Below are 16837 nucleotides of genomic sequence, written 5' to 3'. Positions count from 1 at the left end.
TCCTCCTCCTCCTCCTCTCAGTCATGGGACAGGAAACAGGGCTGGACGTGATCAGGGCTTCCCTTCCAGCAGGCAGAGCTGAGCTGAGCGATTTGAACTATACAGCGCTCTGGACGCGTGACTCACAACCATGCCGGTAAGTGATCCGCCAGTGTCGTTTAGTAACAGCGGATCAACGCTGCCCACATAAGCGCAGCTGGAATTGTAACCGCTAACACAATGGGTCTGCAACAACGTTCCATCGTTCGGTGTGTTTGTTTACACAGCTCTAGATGGAAGTGTCGATATTACCGTTTATTTTAACTAGATAAGGGGATGAGGCTTCCAACTCACAATGAGTTGTAGCCTGTAGTATGGGTATAGGGAAGTGATTTAACTAGATGAGAGATAAGTATATGCATATTTATTTATTTTTTTAAATATAAAAAGTGTAATGTAGTCACTAGTTAAGTGGTTCCCAAACGATGTGACTATCACCCAGGCTGAAGGGTGAGAATTAGCCCTATTTACTCCTGGAAGGTTAATTATGACACATAACTGTTCTTTGGGGATGTCATCTAGGGGCTGATGCCCCAGATCAGGCATGTCCAAAGTGTGGCCTGGGGCCAATTGTGGCCCATAGTCAAATTTACACTAGCCCTCGGCCTCCATCACAAAATTAATAATAATGATGCCCCCCAGCACAGTGTGATCAGGAATCCCATAGCAGTAATATTTGGGCACATTAGTGAAATGATCTGCCACTTGGTCTATACTGCTGCCTGTGTGCTGAAGGTGTTAGCAATAGACACGTACTTGAACGTAGTGAAGCGCTGTTTTCGCATACTTCTTTAGGGCTGAAGGTGTCAATAGACGTACTGACGTGCCAGTACAGTAAACTAAAGAAGTATGGCATCACTATGTGTCAGTACGTGTCTATTGCTAGCACCTTCATTACACAGGCAGCAGTATAGACCATTTCACTAATGAGCCAAAATATTACGGCTACGCGATTCCTTGTTTAAATGAGTTCAATGTTAATGGTTCAAAGAATGTCAGGCTGAATGGTCCCCCCCCACATTTTCACCTTACCAAATCTGGCCCTCGTTGAAAAAACGCCCCATATCCTGTGTTTTATCGGGGTGAATGCAGGGCCCCAATGGTTGTTGCCATTGTGATGACAATTCCTCGCAAATATTCATATGCACACACTGGATAGTAATACATAGCGATCAATAAGATGTTTGCATTTAAACAAGTGACTAGTAAATGTTGCCTGCTGATAGGTTGCTATGAGTTACTGCCCCTAGGAAAACTTAGTGCCTTTTATTACATAACCCCCAAAGTGTGCTAATGCCTTTGCGACATTGCACCAAGACTAATGTTATGGCAAGAGTTTAGGTAAACACTTGTTTTTTGCCCTAGATAGTAATATAGTTAGGTTGAAAAAACACATGTCCATTAAGTTCAACCTTTTAACTTTTTTTAACCTGCCTAACTGCCAGTATCAACAAAAAAAATCTGAAGCCTTTCCAATTTGCCTGAGGGGGAAAAAATTCCTTCCTGACTCCACAATGGCAATTCGACTAGTCCCTGGATCAACAGGAGGCGGAACCTCCTTTCTTCTAATCAGAATATATATATATATATATATATATATATATATATATATATATATATATATATATATATATATATATATATATATATATATATAGCAAAAAACTTCCGCACACATAGGTCTTGATAAGTTTTATCAAGACCTATGTGTGTGGAAGTTTTTTTGCTTTATAGATATGAATTTTTGTCCAGCACCTATGCATCAACATGGCTATCTGAGTGCACCTATCTAGTTATATGTCTATATATATATATATATATATATATATAGATATATATATATATATATATATACAAATATGTGACATTTTATCCAGAATGCTTGGGAACTGGGGTCTTCCGCATAATGGATCTTTACATAATTTGGATCTCCATACCATTAACCTACTAGAAAATCACATAAACATTAAATAAACTGAATAGGCTGAATTGGCTTCCAATAAGGGTTAATTATATCTTAGTTTGGATCATGTACAAGGTACTGTTTTATTAATACAGAGAAAAAGGAAATCCGTTTTAAAAATTTGGATTATTTGGATAAAATTGAGTCTATGGAAGATGTCCTTTCCGTAATTTGGAGCTTTCTGGATAATGGGTTTCCAGATGTATATATTCATCTAATGGAAACATGTTCATATGCAAGCGGACATGGTTATTGGCCAACCACAATGACCAATCAGTATCTGGACAGTGGAAAGCTTACCATTTTAGTGAAATGGCACACATTCTCAGTATCCCTACAGATGCTGTGATAACCATGATTCACTTTATAGGCAGATTCATGTTAACTTAAAGGGATACTGTCATGGGAAAAACAATTTTTTAAAATGAATCAGTTAATAGTGCTGCTCCAGCAGAATTCTGCACTTAATCCATTTCTCAAAAGAGCAAACAGATTTTTTTTATATTCAATTTTGAAATCTGACATGGGGCTAGACATATTGCCAATTTCCCAGCTGCCCCAAGTCATGTGACTTGTGCTCTGATAAACTTCAATCACTCTTTACTGCTGTAATGCAAGTTGGAATGATATCACCCACCCTCCCTTCCCCCCTCCCTGCAGCCAAACAAAAGAACAATGGGAAGGTAACCAGATAACAGCTCCCTAACACAAGATAACAGCTGCCTGGTAGATATAAGAACAGCACTCAATAGTAAAAACCCATGTCCCACTGAGACACATTCAGTTACAGTGAGATGGAAAAACAGCAGCCTGCCAGAAAGCATTTCTCTCCTAAAGTGCAGGCACAAGTCACATGACCAGGGGCAGCTGGGAAATTGACAAAATGTCTAGCCCCATGTCAGATTTCAAAATTAAATATAAAAAAATGTGTCCAAACGTTCATAAACTGCCAAATATTGTAAAATGAACATGCTAATTAGTGGTTGTGGCCACGAAAATGAGCTTGGTCAAAAATCCTTTTGTCCCTCTTTCTATTTCCAAAATGTTGGGAGGTATGGAAAGTGCACCTCCTAGTGTGAAATCAAGGCAACGGATGATAGCAGACCTAGGAAAAGACAATCATATTCCCCTATGTTTACCCATTGCCTGTACTGACACAAAGCAATATTTAGCAAATGAATAGCAGAACAGTATATATACTGAACCTATTGGCAGTTTTGAGGTCACTGCACTTTGATCATTTCGTTTTTCATTTACTTTTTATCAGGGTTCTATGGTAACAGGCAAAGTTTCACCAGGAAAAGTGTTTTCGTGGTATATGTGTGTCTTAAAGTATTGTTGCAGTAAGCTGTAGTCACAGTTGCAGTCAGAAGTAGCCATGTAGCCACAGTGGCAGTTGGGGGAAGATTTTGTGACAGTGGCAGTTGGGGGAAGATTTTGGGATAGGTCAGCAACATCCTCCAGACTCGCATTGTTACTTTGCAGGCACCACTGCCAGACCCAGGACAAGGAGCTTTGGCACCCAAGGCAAAAGGGCAATGTGAAAGCCATCTTGCGGTAGAGTCCTGCGTGGAACCAATATGTTAAACCCGGACCCTCAACCCCACATACTTACCTGCTTGGACCTGCTACCCGACCCATAGGGGTGATCAGAAAAAAATGAGTAAAACTCGCAATTGAGAAGACCTGCAACCTGCAACCCTGGAGAACCACCGAGCCGCATCTATACCCGCTGCCGAAACTTCTACCTGCAACCCTACAGTTTAACTTGCAATGAAAGGGAGAGATTAGGACACTAAAACTACAGTAAACCACAAATTTTTTGTGCGACTGTACCCCCCCCCCCCTTGTTGTGCCCTACGCAGATGCATAGAGATGACAACAGCACATGCCATTTGTTTCTCCAGCCTTTGCCCTTTCAGCTCTTGTTGGGCTACAACTCTCTCCACCTAAATACTGTTGGATGATGCTGAGAATGAATAGATTACTGTCCGCTAAAGGGATGCATATCATAAATATTACATAAATATATAATACACAAGAGCCATGAATACCTTGTAAATGATATCTTTATAAACAGTGCTTAGTGATGTCATCAGTTGTATAATTGGTGTTTAGTGCAGTCAGTCACATGAGTTCCATGACTTATAATATTCCTATATTTTACAATAGGGGATACATTACTCACTATATATACAATCTAAAAGACAAGGCTTATTAATAATGAATTCAGATTCCTATTACATAGCAGCATAGAGACCAGTACATTCTGCATCAGAATATGTTGTTGATGTGTGGATGATTTGCAATAATGCCTTGGCTTAGTTTCTCAGCAGCAGCCAAGAGTACACAGAGCACATGCAGTGCCACTGATACTCCAAAGATGGCTTAACAGGATCAGAGGAACACAATAAGAAGCGCACTTGGGGATCTCCAGATCAGTCACAGGATATGTCTCATGAAGATCATTGGTTAAAATCCAAGTTTTTTTGAGTCTTGTTTCAAAAACATGTAACATTGGAGATAGGGCAGGGGAGTGCCCGGCTCGACGCGTTTCGTGACTATGCTAGTCACTTCATCAGGCTTCTGATGAAGTGACTAGCATAGTCACGAAATGCGTCACTGACCAGAGTGGAATGGATCTACTGGACAGCGGGTACTGATCATCATCATCATCATCATCATTTATTTTCTCTCTCCTACATTTGGCGATCCAATGCGCATCTTCTCTCCCTAACAGGATCAGACAATGAGAAGATGCTGGGAACTTTGAAGTCCTGGCTGGTGCAAAGTTATGTACAATGTCTGTAGGTTTATTCTTAAGTTGAATTTCTATGTCCATTGGAACAGATACATTTACTTATTAAATGAGACACACACACCAGAGGGAGCTAAATGCTAATAAAGGCCAAGCAAACCATAGTACACTACTGTAACAGCTTTCGTTTGTAAGTGCGAGTTGTATGTAAGTCGGATGTTTGTAACTCGGGGACTCCCTGTATAATGTTTAGAACATATTCTTTCTAGGCTTTATTTCTCCTTTAAATCCTTTTTTTTTCCATTTTCAGAAAGAAGAATTCTTTGTAGATATGACCTGCGAAGGCTGCTCCAATGCTGTGAATCGTGTTCTCTCTCGGTTAGAAGGTAAGCAAAACACTAATTTAGCTCTATATTCCAGTGCATTGCTGGAAAACAAAAAATCCTTACGCTCTGCGAGAGCTGTGGTGTTGGAGTTGTGGAGTCTCCAAAAATGCATCGACTCCTAGTAACTAAATAGAAGCACTGAAAATAATCAAATCAGATTTAAGAGCTTCTATGAAGGAGGATATGGCAGGAGCAGTTATGTTTCTAAGAACAATGCTTTAGTTAATTTTGGATTGTATTTAACAGCTATTCTACAGCTATATGCCAGGTTCAATTAATATATAAGTTGTTTTTGGTTTTCCAATTGTTTTAGGTTTATGTAGTTTAACTTTGATTTTGGTTTAGAATTACCTAAGGATGTGGTTTATATTTTCGAGCTTTGGCAGCGATAACATGCCTTGTATGTTGTGTACTTCACTTCTTTCAACATGGAAAATACATCAGTATATTAAAGGAACACCATACAATGAAAGCTTTTTAAAGTATATATATATATATATATATATATATATATATATATATATATATATATATATATATATATATATATATATATATATATATATATATATATATATATATATATATATATATATATATATATATATATCTCCATTCCAAAAGGATCAGCACTCACAGGACTTAAAATTCTGAAGTGAGTTTATTAGTTAAATAGCTTTAGGACTAATGTTTCGGCCCCTTCAGAGGCCTTTCTCATTGAGAAAGGCCTCTGAAGGGGCTGAAACATTAGGCCTAAAGCTGTTTTACTAATAAACTCATTTCAGAATTTTAAGTCCTGTGAGTGCTGATCCTTTTGGAATGGATGGAGATGATTTGTGTTCGTATGTACTCAGGCATACGAACACTTTATTTGAGAGTGCTGGTAAAATCTGTGTGTTTGCATCAGAAAGACTACTATAGTTTATATAAATAAGTTGTTCTGTAGCCATGGGGCACATGTTACATAGCACATAACAGACAAGCCCTGCCCAATACAATGGTGTTTTATCTGTTATGTGCTATGTAACCTGTGCCTTTTTTGCAGCTTGAATGGCTACCCCATGGCTACACAGCAGCTTGCCCTCTTCTGTCACCGCTCTCCTGCCTCAGTCACAGAAACTGAAATTTACACATGCGTGTGTGTGTGCGCGCGATTGGAGTGGTGGTCTTGCTGCGTCTTGTGGCAGGGGCCGGGTCCCAGTGGAGGCTTTGCAGCAGTGGTGGGGGCCAGAGCAGCTGGAGGAGGCCCCCGGGACAATAGCCCCGGTTGGGCCCTGGCCCCCCCCATCCATCCCTGACTAGAATGGCTCCACAGTTAGCCAGAAGGAAATTTCCCCACTCTCCACTTAATTGTATAGGATTTTTACAGGTTTATCAAAAGGTGAAAAAGTGGTAAGCTCTTTTGATAAATATGCTCTTAAAAAAACATGTACAACCAAAATAAGAGTGTTGACATTTCCCTGAGGTAAAAGAGTAGGGATAAGGGAGGCTGTAGGTCCAGAGGCTAGTAGAATGCTTACCTCCTTGACAAGTTCTCCACCTCAAGAAGGTGAGCTATGAGTACCAGGTAGTGGAACTACCAAAAACCCCACCAATGAGAGTCAGTGGGAGATATTACCCCATGGAAAAGAATCTACTATAGTGATGCCCTGTCAAGTCTAATGGTGTGAGTGCTTGGGGAAACTTGTTGCCGCTGGAATGCTTACAGAATACCTACTTGGCATCTGGCTGTTTATAAATTATTGTTAAACTTGCATCCATTGGGGTGAACCTTCACTGCAATAGTCAGTGCACACAAGCCTAAGATATATGACTTGAAACGTAGCCTAAATTCTGACGGATCAATTCATAAGGATAGTTAGCACAATTTGCATTAATCAATGCATCAGAAAGTTGATGGGTTAAATGCCATCTTTAAATGATTGCAAACCAAGACGTGTTAGCTTGCAACTAATCTTGCAAAGCCTCTATGACTGTACATGTAGGGCAGAGGCAAGAGGTACGCATGTTGTTCAGTTACATTCCCCAGGGGTCTAATTAAAAAGATACATTTAACAATATAATTCAGTGCATTATTGTGCATGTATCACTCTGAGGAGCTGCAACTGTTTGATTCTGCATTCTCTACGGCACTCATATTCAGGTTAGTTTGTACAGATAACAAAAACCTGTTTGGATGATTCCTAAATGATCTCCCTATGGGACTACAGTTACATCTTTATTATAATGAATGAAAAGAGAAAAAGATCTGACCCTTGAGATTGCATCTCCCCATCCCTGAGTCTCAAGGGTCAGATCTTTTTCTCTTTTCATTCATGATTCATACTTCAGACCCTGCATACTATCCACTTTTTCTCTAATTGATGGAAGGTGCTCCCAAATCTATATTTCGTTATTTTGTTACATCTTTAATATAACCAAGAGTGCCTGACGTATTACTGATCTAGTCAAGGAAGGGATTACCTTCAACAGAACCAATACCTTCCCCATAATTTATAAATTTCTGTCCTAAGTGAAGGCTTTCACATTGGTTTGTGCTGTGGGTCACAGGCCGAACTCTACCATGGCCCACTCCATCCTTGATTTTTAGGGATGCACAGAATCCAAGATTCGGTTCGGGATTCGGCCAGGATTCAGCCTTTTTCAGCAGAATTCGGATTAGGCTGAGTCCGAACCGAATCCCAATTTGCACATGCAAATTAGATGCGGGGAGGGAAATCACGTGACTTTTTGTCACAAAACAAGGAAGTAAAAAATGTTTTCTCCTTTCCACTGCAAATTAGGATTTGGTTAGGTATTTGGCCAAATCTTTCGCAAAGGATTCGGGTGTTCGGCCGAATCCAAAATAGTGGATTCGGTGCATCCCTATTGATTTTACAGTGTGCTTATTTATATACTCGTGGCTGCATACCCCGCCCCTTCTAGTCACATCAGAGGAAAATCCTGCGGGGTATATAAATGATGAAGGCACAATGGGTCGTGTAGATTTGGGGGTTGGGTGTGGGTCTGCTTTTTGTTGACCTGTGCATCAGCACATTTGTAACATTAGATTGGTCTGGAGAGGTGCCCTGTTCAGCCTGTATGGCCAGAAATGCTGTATAACGTACTGTAAGCTGAACTTACTTACCAGCCAAGAAGTTCAGCAGCACTTAACGGTAGCAATCCAGACCTTCAAAGTTGTACACAGGAGCTCCCTTATTTTAGATCGTTGGGCATCTTTGAGTGTCAGTGCCTCTGCACAGGCTCAGTGAGCTCAGTATGTTCTGAGCTGATGTGAGAAGCTGCTTGTGGGAAATAATCAAAACGTTAGCATAAAGTGAAGTTATAGTTGGCATAAGCGCTCATGCTACAGGACTATTAATTAATTCTCATGCACAATTAACTGGGTTCTGTGCTCCCAGGAAAAGTGACTCTGAATGCATTACTAATGAGCCTTGTCTTGTATACTATATGATGTAGTATATTGTGAGTTAGCCCCTCAGCTCAGGCTCAGGTTACTGACAGCAGCCCGGAGCATGTGCAATAATGATGATGGGGAGCTACCGGGGGCACAGATCTTCATTGCTAAAGGAGTGTGGTCGCTTTCGGCTGGTACAAAAGCTCCTTTAATGAAAATGCCATTTATCAATGCATTTTTATTTAATTTCTGTTTCACCATCTCACACATGATTTACATCCTTGTATAATCAGCTCCATCATTCCATGTATCTGTGCTGCTTGTGCTCTCCTGTTAAATATGGATGTTCTCATTATACAGGCAAATAAGCTGAGTTGTTGTGTGAGACTGTATAATTCCCTTTTCCCCAGTGGAGAAACAATTACATTAAAAAAGAGCTACTGTATGTTCCACATGCAATATTAAAAATAGCTGGCAAATAAATACTGTATATGCAAGGGAAAGGTAAACCTGAAATGCATTGCTAAATCAGTGCTTGCCTGGAAATGGGATCAATATGTGTAACAAGATATGGGTAAATACGATGGATGTAATATAGGTGTGGCTGCACAGAATCAATGACATGCCTGTGCTCCGGACGAAGGCATAATAGAAATATCAACTGTTTATTTGTATAATCTTTTAGAGATGTATTTGTCTCCTTACAGCATCATTGCCAGTATTAACCACTTAGCAGTCAGCATGGCCAACCAAGTGTCCGCTTGTGCTGAGAATTCTTAAAGGGATACTGTCATGGGAAAAAACATTTTTTCCAAAATGAATCAGTTAATAGTGCTGCTCCAGCAGAATTCTGCACTGAAATCCATTTCTCAAAAGAGCAAACAGATTATTTTATATTCAATTTTGAAATCTGACATGGGGCTAGACATTTTGTCAATTTCCCAGCTGCCCCTGGTCATGTGACTTGTGCCTGCACTTCAGGAGAGAAATGCTTTCTGGCAGGCTGCTGTTTTTCCTTCTCAATGTAACTGAATGTGTCTCAGTGGGACATGGGTTTTTACTATTGAGTGCTGTTCTTAGATCACCAGGCAGCTGTTATCTTGTGTTAGGGAGCTGCTATCTGGTTACCTTCCCATTGTTCATTTGTTTGGCTGCTGGGGGGGAAAAGGGAGGGGGTGACATCACTCCAACTTGCAGTACAGCAGTAAAGAGTGATTGAAGTTTATCAGAGCACAAGTCACATGACTGGGGCAGCTGGGAAACAGACAAAATGTCTAGCCCCATGTCAGATTTCAAAATTGAATATAAAAAAATCTGTTTGCTCTTTTGAGAAATGGATTTCAGTGCAGAATTCTGCTGGAGCAGCACTATTAACTGATTCATTTTGAAAAAAATTTTTTTTCCCATGACAGTATCCCTTTAAGCAGCCTAACAGAGGTCATACACTAGCAAACAAGTGTCTTTCTTTTTCTTTCTCTTTCTTTCTTTCTTTCTTTCTTTCTTTCTTTCTTTCTTTCTTTCTTTCATAAAATGTTGCCTAATTAAGAAAATTTAATTTTAAACAACTTCTTAATATGCATTACATTTGAGAGCAGTATCTGTCTGTACCTTACTGCACTCCTGCTTCTGACTCTTGAAACAATGTGAAGTCAGCTCTCTCCAGCCAAGACTCCATTTGCCACAGTGTCTTTCATGTTGAAGTTATGTCCTTATTTAACACCAGACCCCTGTTAAAATAATGTAGTGACATAAGGTGACTTTCTTAGACCTATCGGCAGGTTACTGACAGCAGCCCGGAGCATGTGCAATAAAGATGATGGGGAGCTACCGGGGGCACAGATCTTCATTGCTAAAGGAGTGTGGTCGCTTTCGGCTGGTACAAAAGCTCCTTTAATGAAAATGCCATTTATCAATGCATTTTTATTTAATTTCTGTTTCACCATCTCACACATGATTTACATCCTTGTATAATCAGCTCCATCATTCCATGTATCTGTGCTGCTTGTGCTCTCCTGTTAAATATGGATGTTCTCATTATACAGGCAAATAAGCTGAGTTGTTGTGTGAGACTGTATAATTCCCTTTTCCCCAGTGGAGAAACAATTACATTAAAAAAGAGCTACTGTATGTTCCACATGCAATATTAAAAATAGCTGGCAAATAAATACTGTATATGCAAGGGAAAGGTAAACCTGAAATGCATTGCTAAATCAGCTCTTTATACAGTGCTTGCCTGGAAATGGGATCAATATGTGTAACAAGATATGGGTAAATACGATGGATGTAATATAGGTGTGGCTGCACAGAATCAATGACATGCCTGTGCTCCGGACGAAGGCATAATAGAAATATCAACTGTTTATTTGTATAATCTTTTAGAGATGTATTTGTCTCCTTACAGCATCATTGCCAGTATTAACCACTTAGCAGTCAGCATGGCCAACCAAGTGTCCGCTTGTGCTGAGAATTCTTAAGCAGCCTAACAGAGGTCATACACTAGCAAACAAGTGTCTTTCTTTTTCTTTCTCTTTCTTTCTTTCTTTCTTTCTTTCTTTCTTTCTTTCTTTCTTTCTTTCTTTCTTTCATAAAATGTTGCCTAATTAAGAAAATTTAATTTTAAACAACTTCTTAATATGCATTACATTTGAGAGCAGTATCTGTCTGTACCTTACTGCACTCCTGCTTCTGACTCTTGAAACAATGTGAAGTCAGCTCTCTCCAGCCAAGACTCCATTTGCCACAGTGTCTTTCATGTTGAAGTTATGTCCTTATTTAACACCAGACCCCTGTTAAAATAATGTAGTGACATAAGGTGACTTTCTTAGACCTATCGGCAAAGAAAAAAAATTAGAGCCACCCTACAAATACACTTTCTGTGCTCCTAGGTAATGTGACTCTAAATGCATTAATAATGAGTCTACTATTGTGACTTATATGATGTACAGTAGTATATACTGTATATTGTGAGAACCCACAGCATGTGCAGTGAAAAAGACTGAGAGCTACAGGGGGCATTCAACTACACTTACTCCCCACCCACCCTTCATCCACATACTTGTGCAGACTGAAGCCTGCAGCAACTTTAAAGGGGTGGTTCACCTTTAAGAACTAATTCTGCACAAATTTTCAATTAGTCTTCATTATTTATTTTTTCACAGTTTTTGCCTTCTTCTTCTGACTGACTCCATCTAAGAAGTAAGATTTGTAAAGGCTACAAATGTATTATTTTCACTTTTAATACTCCTCTTTCTGTTCAGGCCTGTTTCTATTCATATTCCAGCCTCTTGTTTAAATCAATGCATGGTTGCTAGGTTAACTTGGAGCTTAGCAACCAGATTGCTGACATAGCAAACTGGAGAGAAAAACCACAAATAATTAAAAATGAAAACTAATTGCAGATAGCTCTATAGTATCTTTATAGCTTCTAGGAGGGTTGCTATTTAAACCACATAGTGGCTGCTTGGTTGTACCTAGAGGCGACTGAGTGCAGCCAAGCTTATAACATGAAACATATGACTATATCTATTGCTTTTTGCTTTATTTCCAACAGGAGTCCAGTATGAAATAGATTTACCCAACAAGAAAGTGGTAATTGAATCCAATCTCTCTGTGGACGTGTTGCTTGAAACACTGAAGAAAACTGGAAAGGAAGCAAAGTACCTGGGTTGCAAATAACGGACCAAGTCCCTAAAGGTAATAGGAAAAGATGGCAGCTATTTAGCTGGCAATTGGCCGCGTTAGTGTTGTGCTATCCTTTAAAGGGACAAAACGTGCCACTTTTTACATGAACTCAATAAATAAGTCTTATGCTGAACATAATTATTGCTTATTGTTTTAATTAAGACATTAACTGCGCTAAGCAAGAAAGTGAAACTGCTGTAATTTTAACACTTCCTGCTAATGCCAAGTCACGGTTTGCAGAGAAGAAGCTAGTAAAACATTACCAGTCCATGGATAAGCCCTCTGTAGCTTCTTATCTCAAAGCTGCAGTTTAGGGGTTTTGTTTATACAAATTATTCTGTTTACAGGAGGACAGGGGGATCTTGCAATACATTCCCTGCATGTGTATATTAAAAAAAACAATGTGTGAAATGCCATACTGCTTATTATAGATAGCATTCAGAGCTCCCAATTATGACTGTTTTAAAATATTTTTGTGGATGCCTCTATGCCTTATTACACTATTATTCTGCATTAGTATATAGCATTCGTATATACTGTATGTATGGGTGGGAGCTACCATTTTGCTTGCCTCTCTCTGCACATAGAACAACTGAATTAGGGGATCCTTAGATCTTCATATACAGAGCTTTCAGTATTTGACTTAATCCAGATATAGCTGATGAGCCCTTACTGGTCATAAATAGAGGTACTATTGTATTGAAGTCTAAGAATAGCAATCTAGTAGTGATTATGTAGCCTCCAAATTGTATTCTCTGCCCATAATTGTAATTTCACTTGCAGTGACTAAAAACAATGAAGTCAGACATGGAACTTCTTTCACTTTTTATCTTATGATCCAGCTATTACATTTTGTATGGTCTCAATTTGAATTTTATAATGATTTAGCAATCTAAAACTGCATCTAAATCCTTACATTATTGACACTTTGACAGTTGTGTATTTTACCAGCAGAGGGTGCTGTGTTTATATAAATGCAGATGAGTGCACCAGAGCTGCGAGGCCTCTGCATTGCTTTCTAGAGAATGGGTGTTCGTTTTGCCTGCACTGTAGCCAAAGCATAAACTTCCTCTGCCACATTTGTGTACATTTTGTAACACATAAATAGTTATTTATTTGTGTTAATCGTGTGCTGGCTGGTATGACTTCTTACACATTGGTGTTCATGAGATTCCATTGGGGCCAGCTCTCATATGGGAAAAAGTATTACCCTGCTAGTGTATTTCTAGCCATAGCAATCACATCTATCGGCTTCCGTTGTACCTCTGCATTCAATCCAGCTCTTCTTAGCAAAACATTGTTGAATATCAGATGCAATCATATTCACAGTGGTGCAGTGGTTAACTGTGGTGCCTTGCAGCACTGGGAAATGCCTCAATGGAGTGTGATTGCTTTGCCAGTGTTTGCGTGGGGTTTTCTCTCACCCTCCAAAGTTTATTGGCTCAAAATTAATTAAATTGACCCTATTGTAAATGTGGTATGAAACTTAAAATGTAATATCGCCAGGGGCATTGACTAATGCAAATAATGAACATTCTCTCTATAATGAACTGCATAATATTTAATTGCTATATGAAATAAAGGATAATCATAATACAACCTACATTCCAAAACCCATGGTATTTTACATTATCTTTGCAATAGAGTATAAAATAGAGTTTAATAGCAGCTAATAGTTTTAAATAATAGGAGGAAAGTTGAAATTACATGCTCTGTTTTTCTCTCTTTCTATGTCTGACTCACTGTTGGCCCAAAAAAAATTTAAAACGGTAGCATAGGTCTATTTAAATGTGAAATTTCACTGTAATGTTCTACCCCTTTGTTATAGATTCAAAAGGCTTCTGTCTCTGCAGTCAGATTGAGCCACAAACTTTTATTTTTAGATGATCTTCCACATTTAAACGCAGTAAAAACCTTTTGCTGAATATATTGTGCAAACATCCTTAAGCATTCCTTTAGCGTAGAGCTGAAATAATATTTGCCAGAGAAAGTGGAAAAAAAGTGGAATAAATCAAGCAAGGAGAAAAATAAAAATAAAAAATATTTATTCAGTGTCATATTAAAAAGGTACATACTGACCCCATATAGCCCACCTTATGCATTTCATACCATCCGGTACTTAATCATAGGTGTGGTATGAAATTCGTAAGGTGGGCTATAAGGGGTCAGTATGTACCTTTTTAATATGACACTGAATAAATATTTTAGATTTTTAACTGAAGATAGAGTCTTGGGACTTATATTTTATATATTTATGTTTAATTTTTTATGCCCTAGGAACTGGGGCGAGTCCCTATCACTCAGGGCTGATTATTAAATGCTGATGCTAATTGCACTGGTTTCTGTGCTGCCATGTAGTAATTATCTGTATTAATTACTAATCATCCTTATATTGGGACATTTCTATTCTATGTGTACTGCCTATTGTGAGTGGGTCCCTAAGCTCAGTAAGTGACAGCAACACAGAGCATGAGCAGTGAATCAGCAGAAAAGAAGATGGGGAGCTACTGGGGCATCTTTGGAGACACAGATCTTTACTGCTAAAGGGCTGTGGTTGCCTTGGGCTGGTACAGAAGCACAAAACATTATGTAGAACATTTCTACCTACTTCTTTAGCTAGGCTTTAGTTCTCCTTTAAAGTTATCTAATGAATAAGCCAGCATGACTGATTCAGGGAGAGAATTTTACATCTTCACAGTTCTCACTCTAAAAAAAATGCTTAGAAATATTTAGGCAGAACCTCCTTTTTTCTAATCAGAATGGGTTCCCTCGTGTCAGCTGGAAGGACCTACTGGTAAATATACATTAGAGAGATCATTATATGATCCCCTTATATATTTATATATAGTTATCATATCCCCCCTTAAGTGCCTCTTCTCCAATGTAAACAACCCCAACTTGGCCAGTCTTTCCTCATAGCTGAGACTTTACATCAGCTTAGTTGCCCTTCGCTGGAGCCTCTCCAATCCTATAATGTCCCTTTTGAGCACTTTAGACCAAAACTGTATGGCATACTACAGAATTAGTACTCTCTAAATTGGCTTACTATTTAATTCTTCTTGTGTTTTTTTGCAGAATGAAGACAAAATGTCCTATATGTGGGTATTCGTGTTTGTGTAAAGAAGAGTATTTATACCTATAGTGCAAAAGACTTTAAATTAACCAACAATCGAGCTGTGTCATGCTTTTTCTACCTTTTTTCCCCTAACTCTATTACTGTGGGTTTCTATCATGTGCATGGTTTTTCTACCTGTTTCCTAACTCTATTACTGTGAGTTTCTGTCATGTGCATGTTTAAAATAAAAATTCACTTAATTGTGTGCCTGTTTTCTAATTCAAGTTCCTATCTTCATATTTGAGATGCAAAAATACCTGGAGATTATGTGCAAATCCAATGTACAACTTTTAATGGATACATGATGGGGCAATGTAATAAAGATGCATTATGCTTAGGATACAAATCCATAGAAACTAGGTCCTGCACATTTTATTGCACTGGCCTAAACTTGAATAACTAGGTTTATATCTAAACCCACTGCAACCAGCACTTACTGATCAAGCCTGGTTAGAATGGCAAACTCATCTGATTGCTGGATCTGCATTACAGGTCTAGGTAGAACATTGCCTACAATGTGCAAAGGGCATTATGCTGATTTATCAAAAAATGAAGTTAGAGAAATCCCATATAGCTGAATGGAGAGAGGCGGTATTTCAATCTAGCGGACTGTGGTGATCCCTAACTTCACTTTTTGATGAATATACCTCATAGTTGGCTTGAAAAAAAGAGCAAAGTCCATCAAGTTCAACCCCTCTGAATGAACCCTTAGTGCACATACTTACACACACTCATGCTGAGCTATCTATACACTCACATATAGACGTATAAACTATGATTACCAATATCTATACTAATTGTATGCTTGTCCAAGAAATCATCAAGTCACTCATAAAGGCATTAACAGAATCAGCCATCACAACATACCCGGCAAGGAATTCCACAGCCTTACTGCCTTCAATATGAAGAACCACCTACGCTGCTTAAAATGAGAGTTCTTTTCCTCTAGTCTAAGGGGTTGGCCTCTGGTGCAGTGATCCTTTGTATGGGGAATAAAGGTACCCCGCTATTTGTGTATAATGTCCTCTAATGCAGGGTTCCCCCTGCGGCCCACTACCGGACAGCGGACATACTTGAACTGGGCTGTTGAGTCGAGTCTGACTTTTACACTGGCACGTCCAAATTCCTCATGATATTCGATGCGTGTATGGTGGGAGACGAGCCGACCGAAGACTTGGATAACGGTCGGCAATCTGGAAAATTTTTATCGGGTTCCTTTGAAGGCACCTGAAGATCGTCCATTGTTAGTGCTGAATCATCAGAAACAGGTAGAATTCTATTGTTTCTACCTGTATATCTGGCGATTCGGCTCTACACGTGTGTATTGAAACTAACAATCTTATTGTTATTGTAACGTTAATGGCTACCTTAACAACTAGTTATTCATTTCTAGAGACAATGATCCAGAACAGTGCTGTCCAACTTCTATGGTACTGAGGGCCGGAATTTTTCCAATCTACATGGAGGAGGGCCAATAATGGAAGCCAGTGTTAGCCAC

At 39.1% G+C, this 16837-nt stretch overlaps 1 protein-coding gene across 1 annotated transcript; it reads left to right on the top strand.

Moving 5' to 3' along the window:
• The first annotated feature begins 14 nt into the window (after window positions 1-14).
• Window positions 15-15544, top strand: atox1.L (antioxidant 1 copper chaperone L homeolog). The gene is made up of 4 exons (XM_018251945.2): window positions 15-136; window positions 5071-5146; window positions 12094-12236; window positions 15300-15544. Exons 1-3 carry the CDS (start codon window positions 131-133, stop codon window positions 12216-12218), a joined length of 207 nt encoding a protein of 68 aa, XP_018107434.1. The 5' UTR covers window positions 15-130; the 3' UTR covers window positions 12219-12236; window positions 15300-15544.
• The last annotated feature ends 1293 nt before the right edge of the window (window positions 15545-16837 follow it).

This window comes from Xenopus laevis, chromosome 3L (genome assembly GCF_017654675.1).
Source record: "Xenopus laevis strain J_2021 chromosome 3L, Xenopus_laevis_v10.1, whole genome shotgun sequence".
Classification (NCBI taxonomy): domain Eukaryota; kingdom Metazoa; phylum Chordata; class Amphibia; order Anura; family Pipidae; genus Xenopus; species Xenopus laevis.
This window is presented reverse-complemented; position numbering and strand designations above follow the sequence as displayed.

Coding starts and splice junctions, on each gene's coding strand:
- atox1.L (XM_018251945.2), top strand. Junction 5,147..12,093: donor TGTTCTCTCTCGGTTAGAAG/GTAAGCAAAACA, acceptor TATTTCCAACAG/GAGTCCAGTATGAAATAGAT.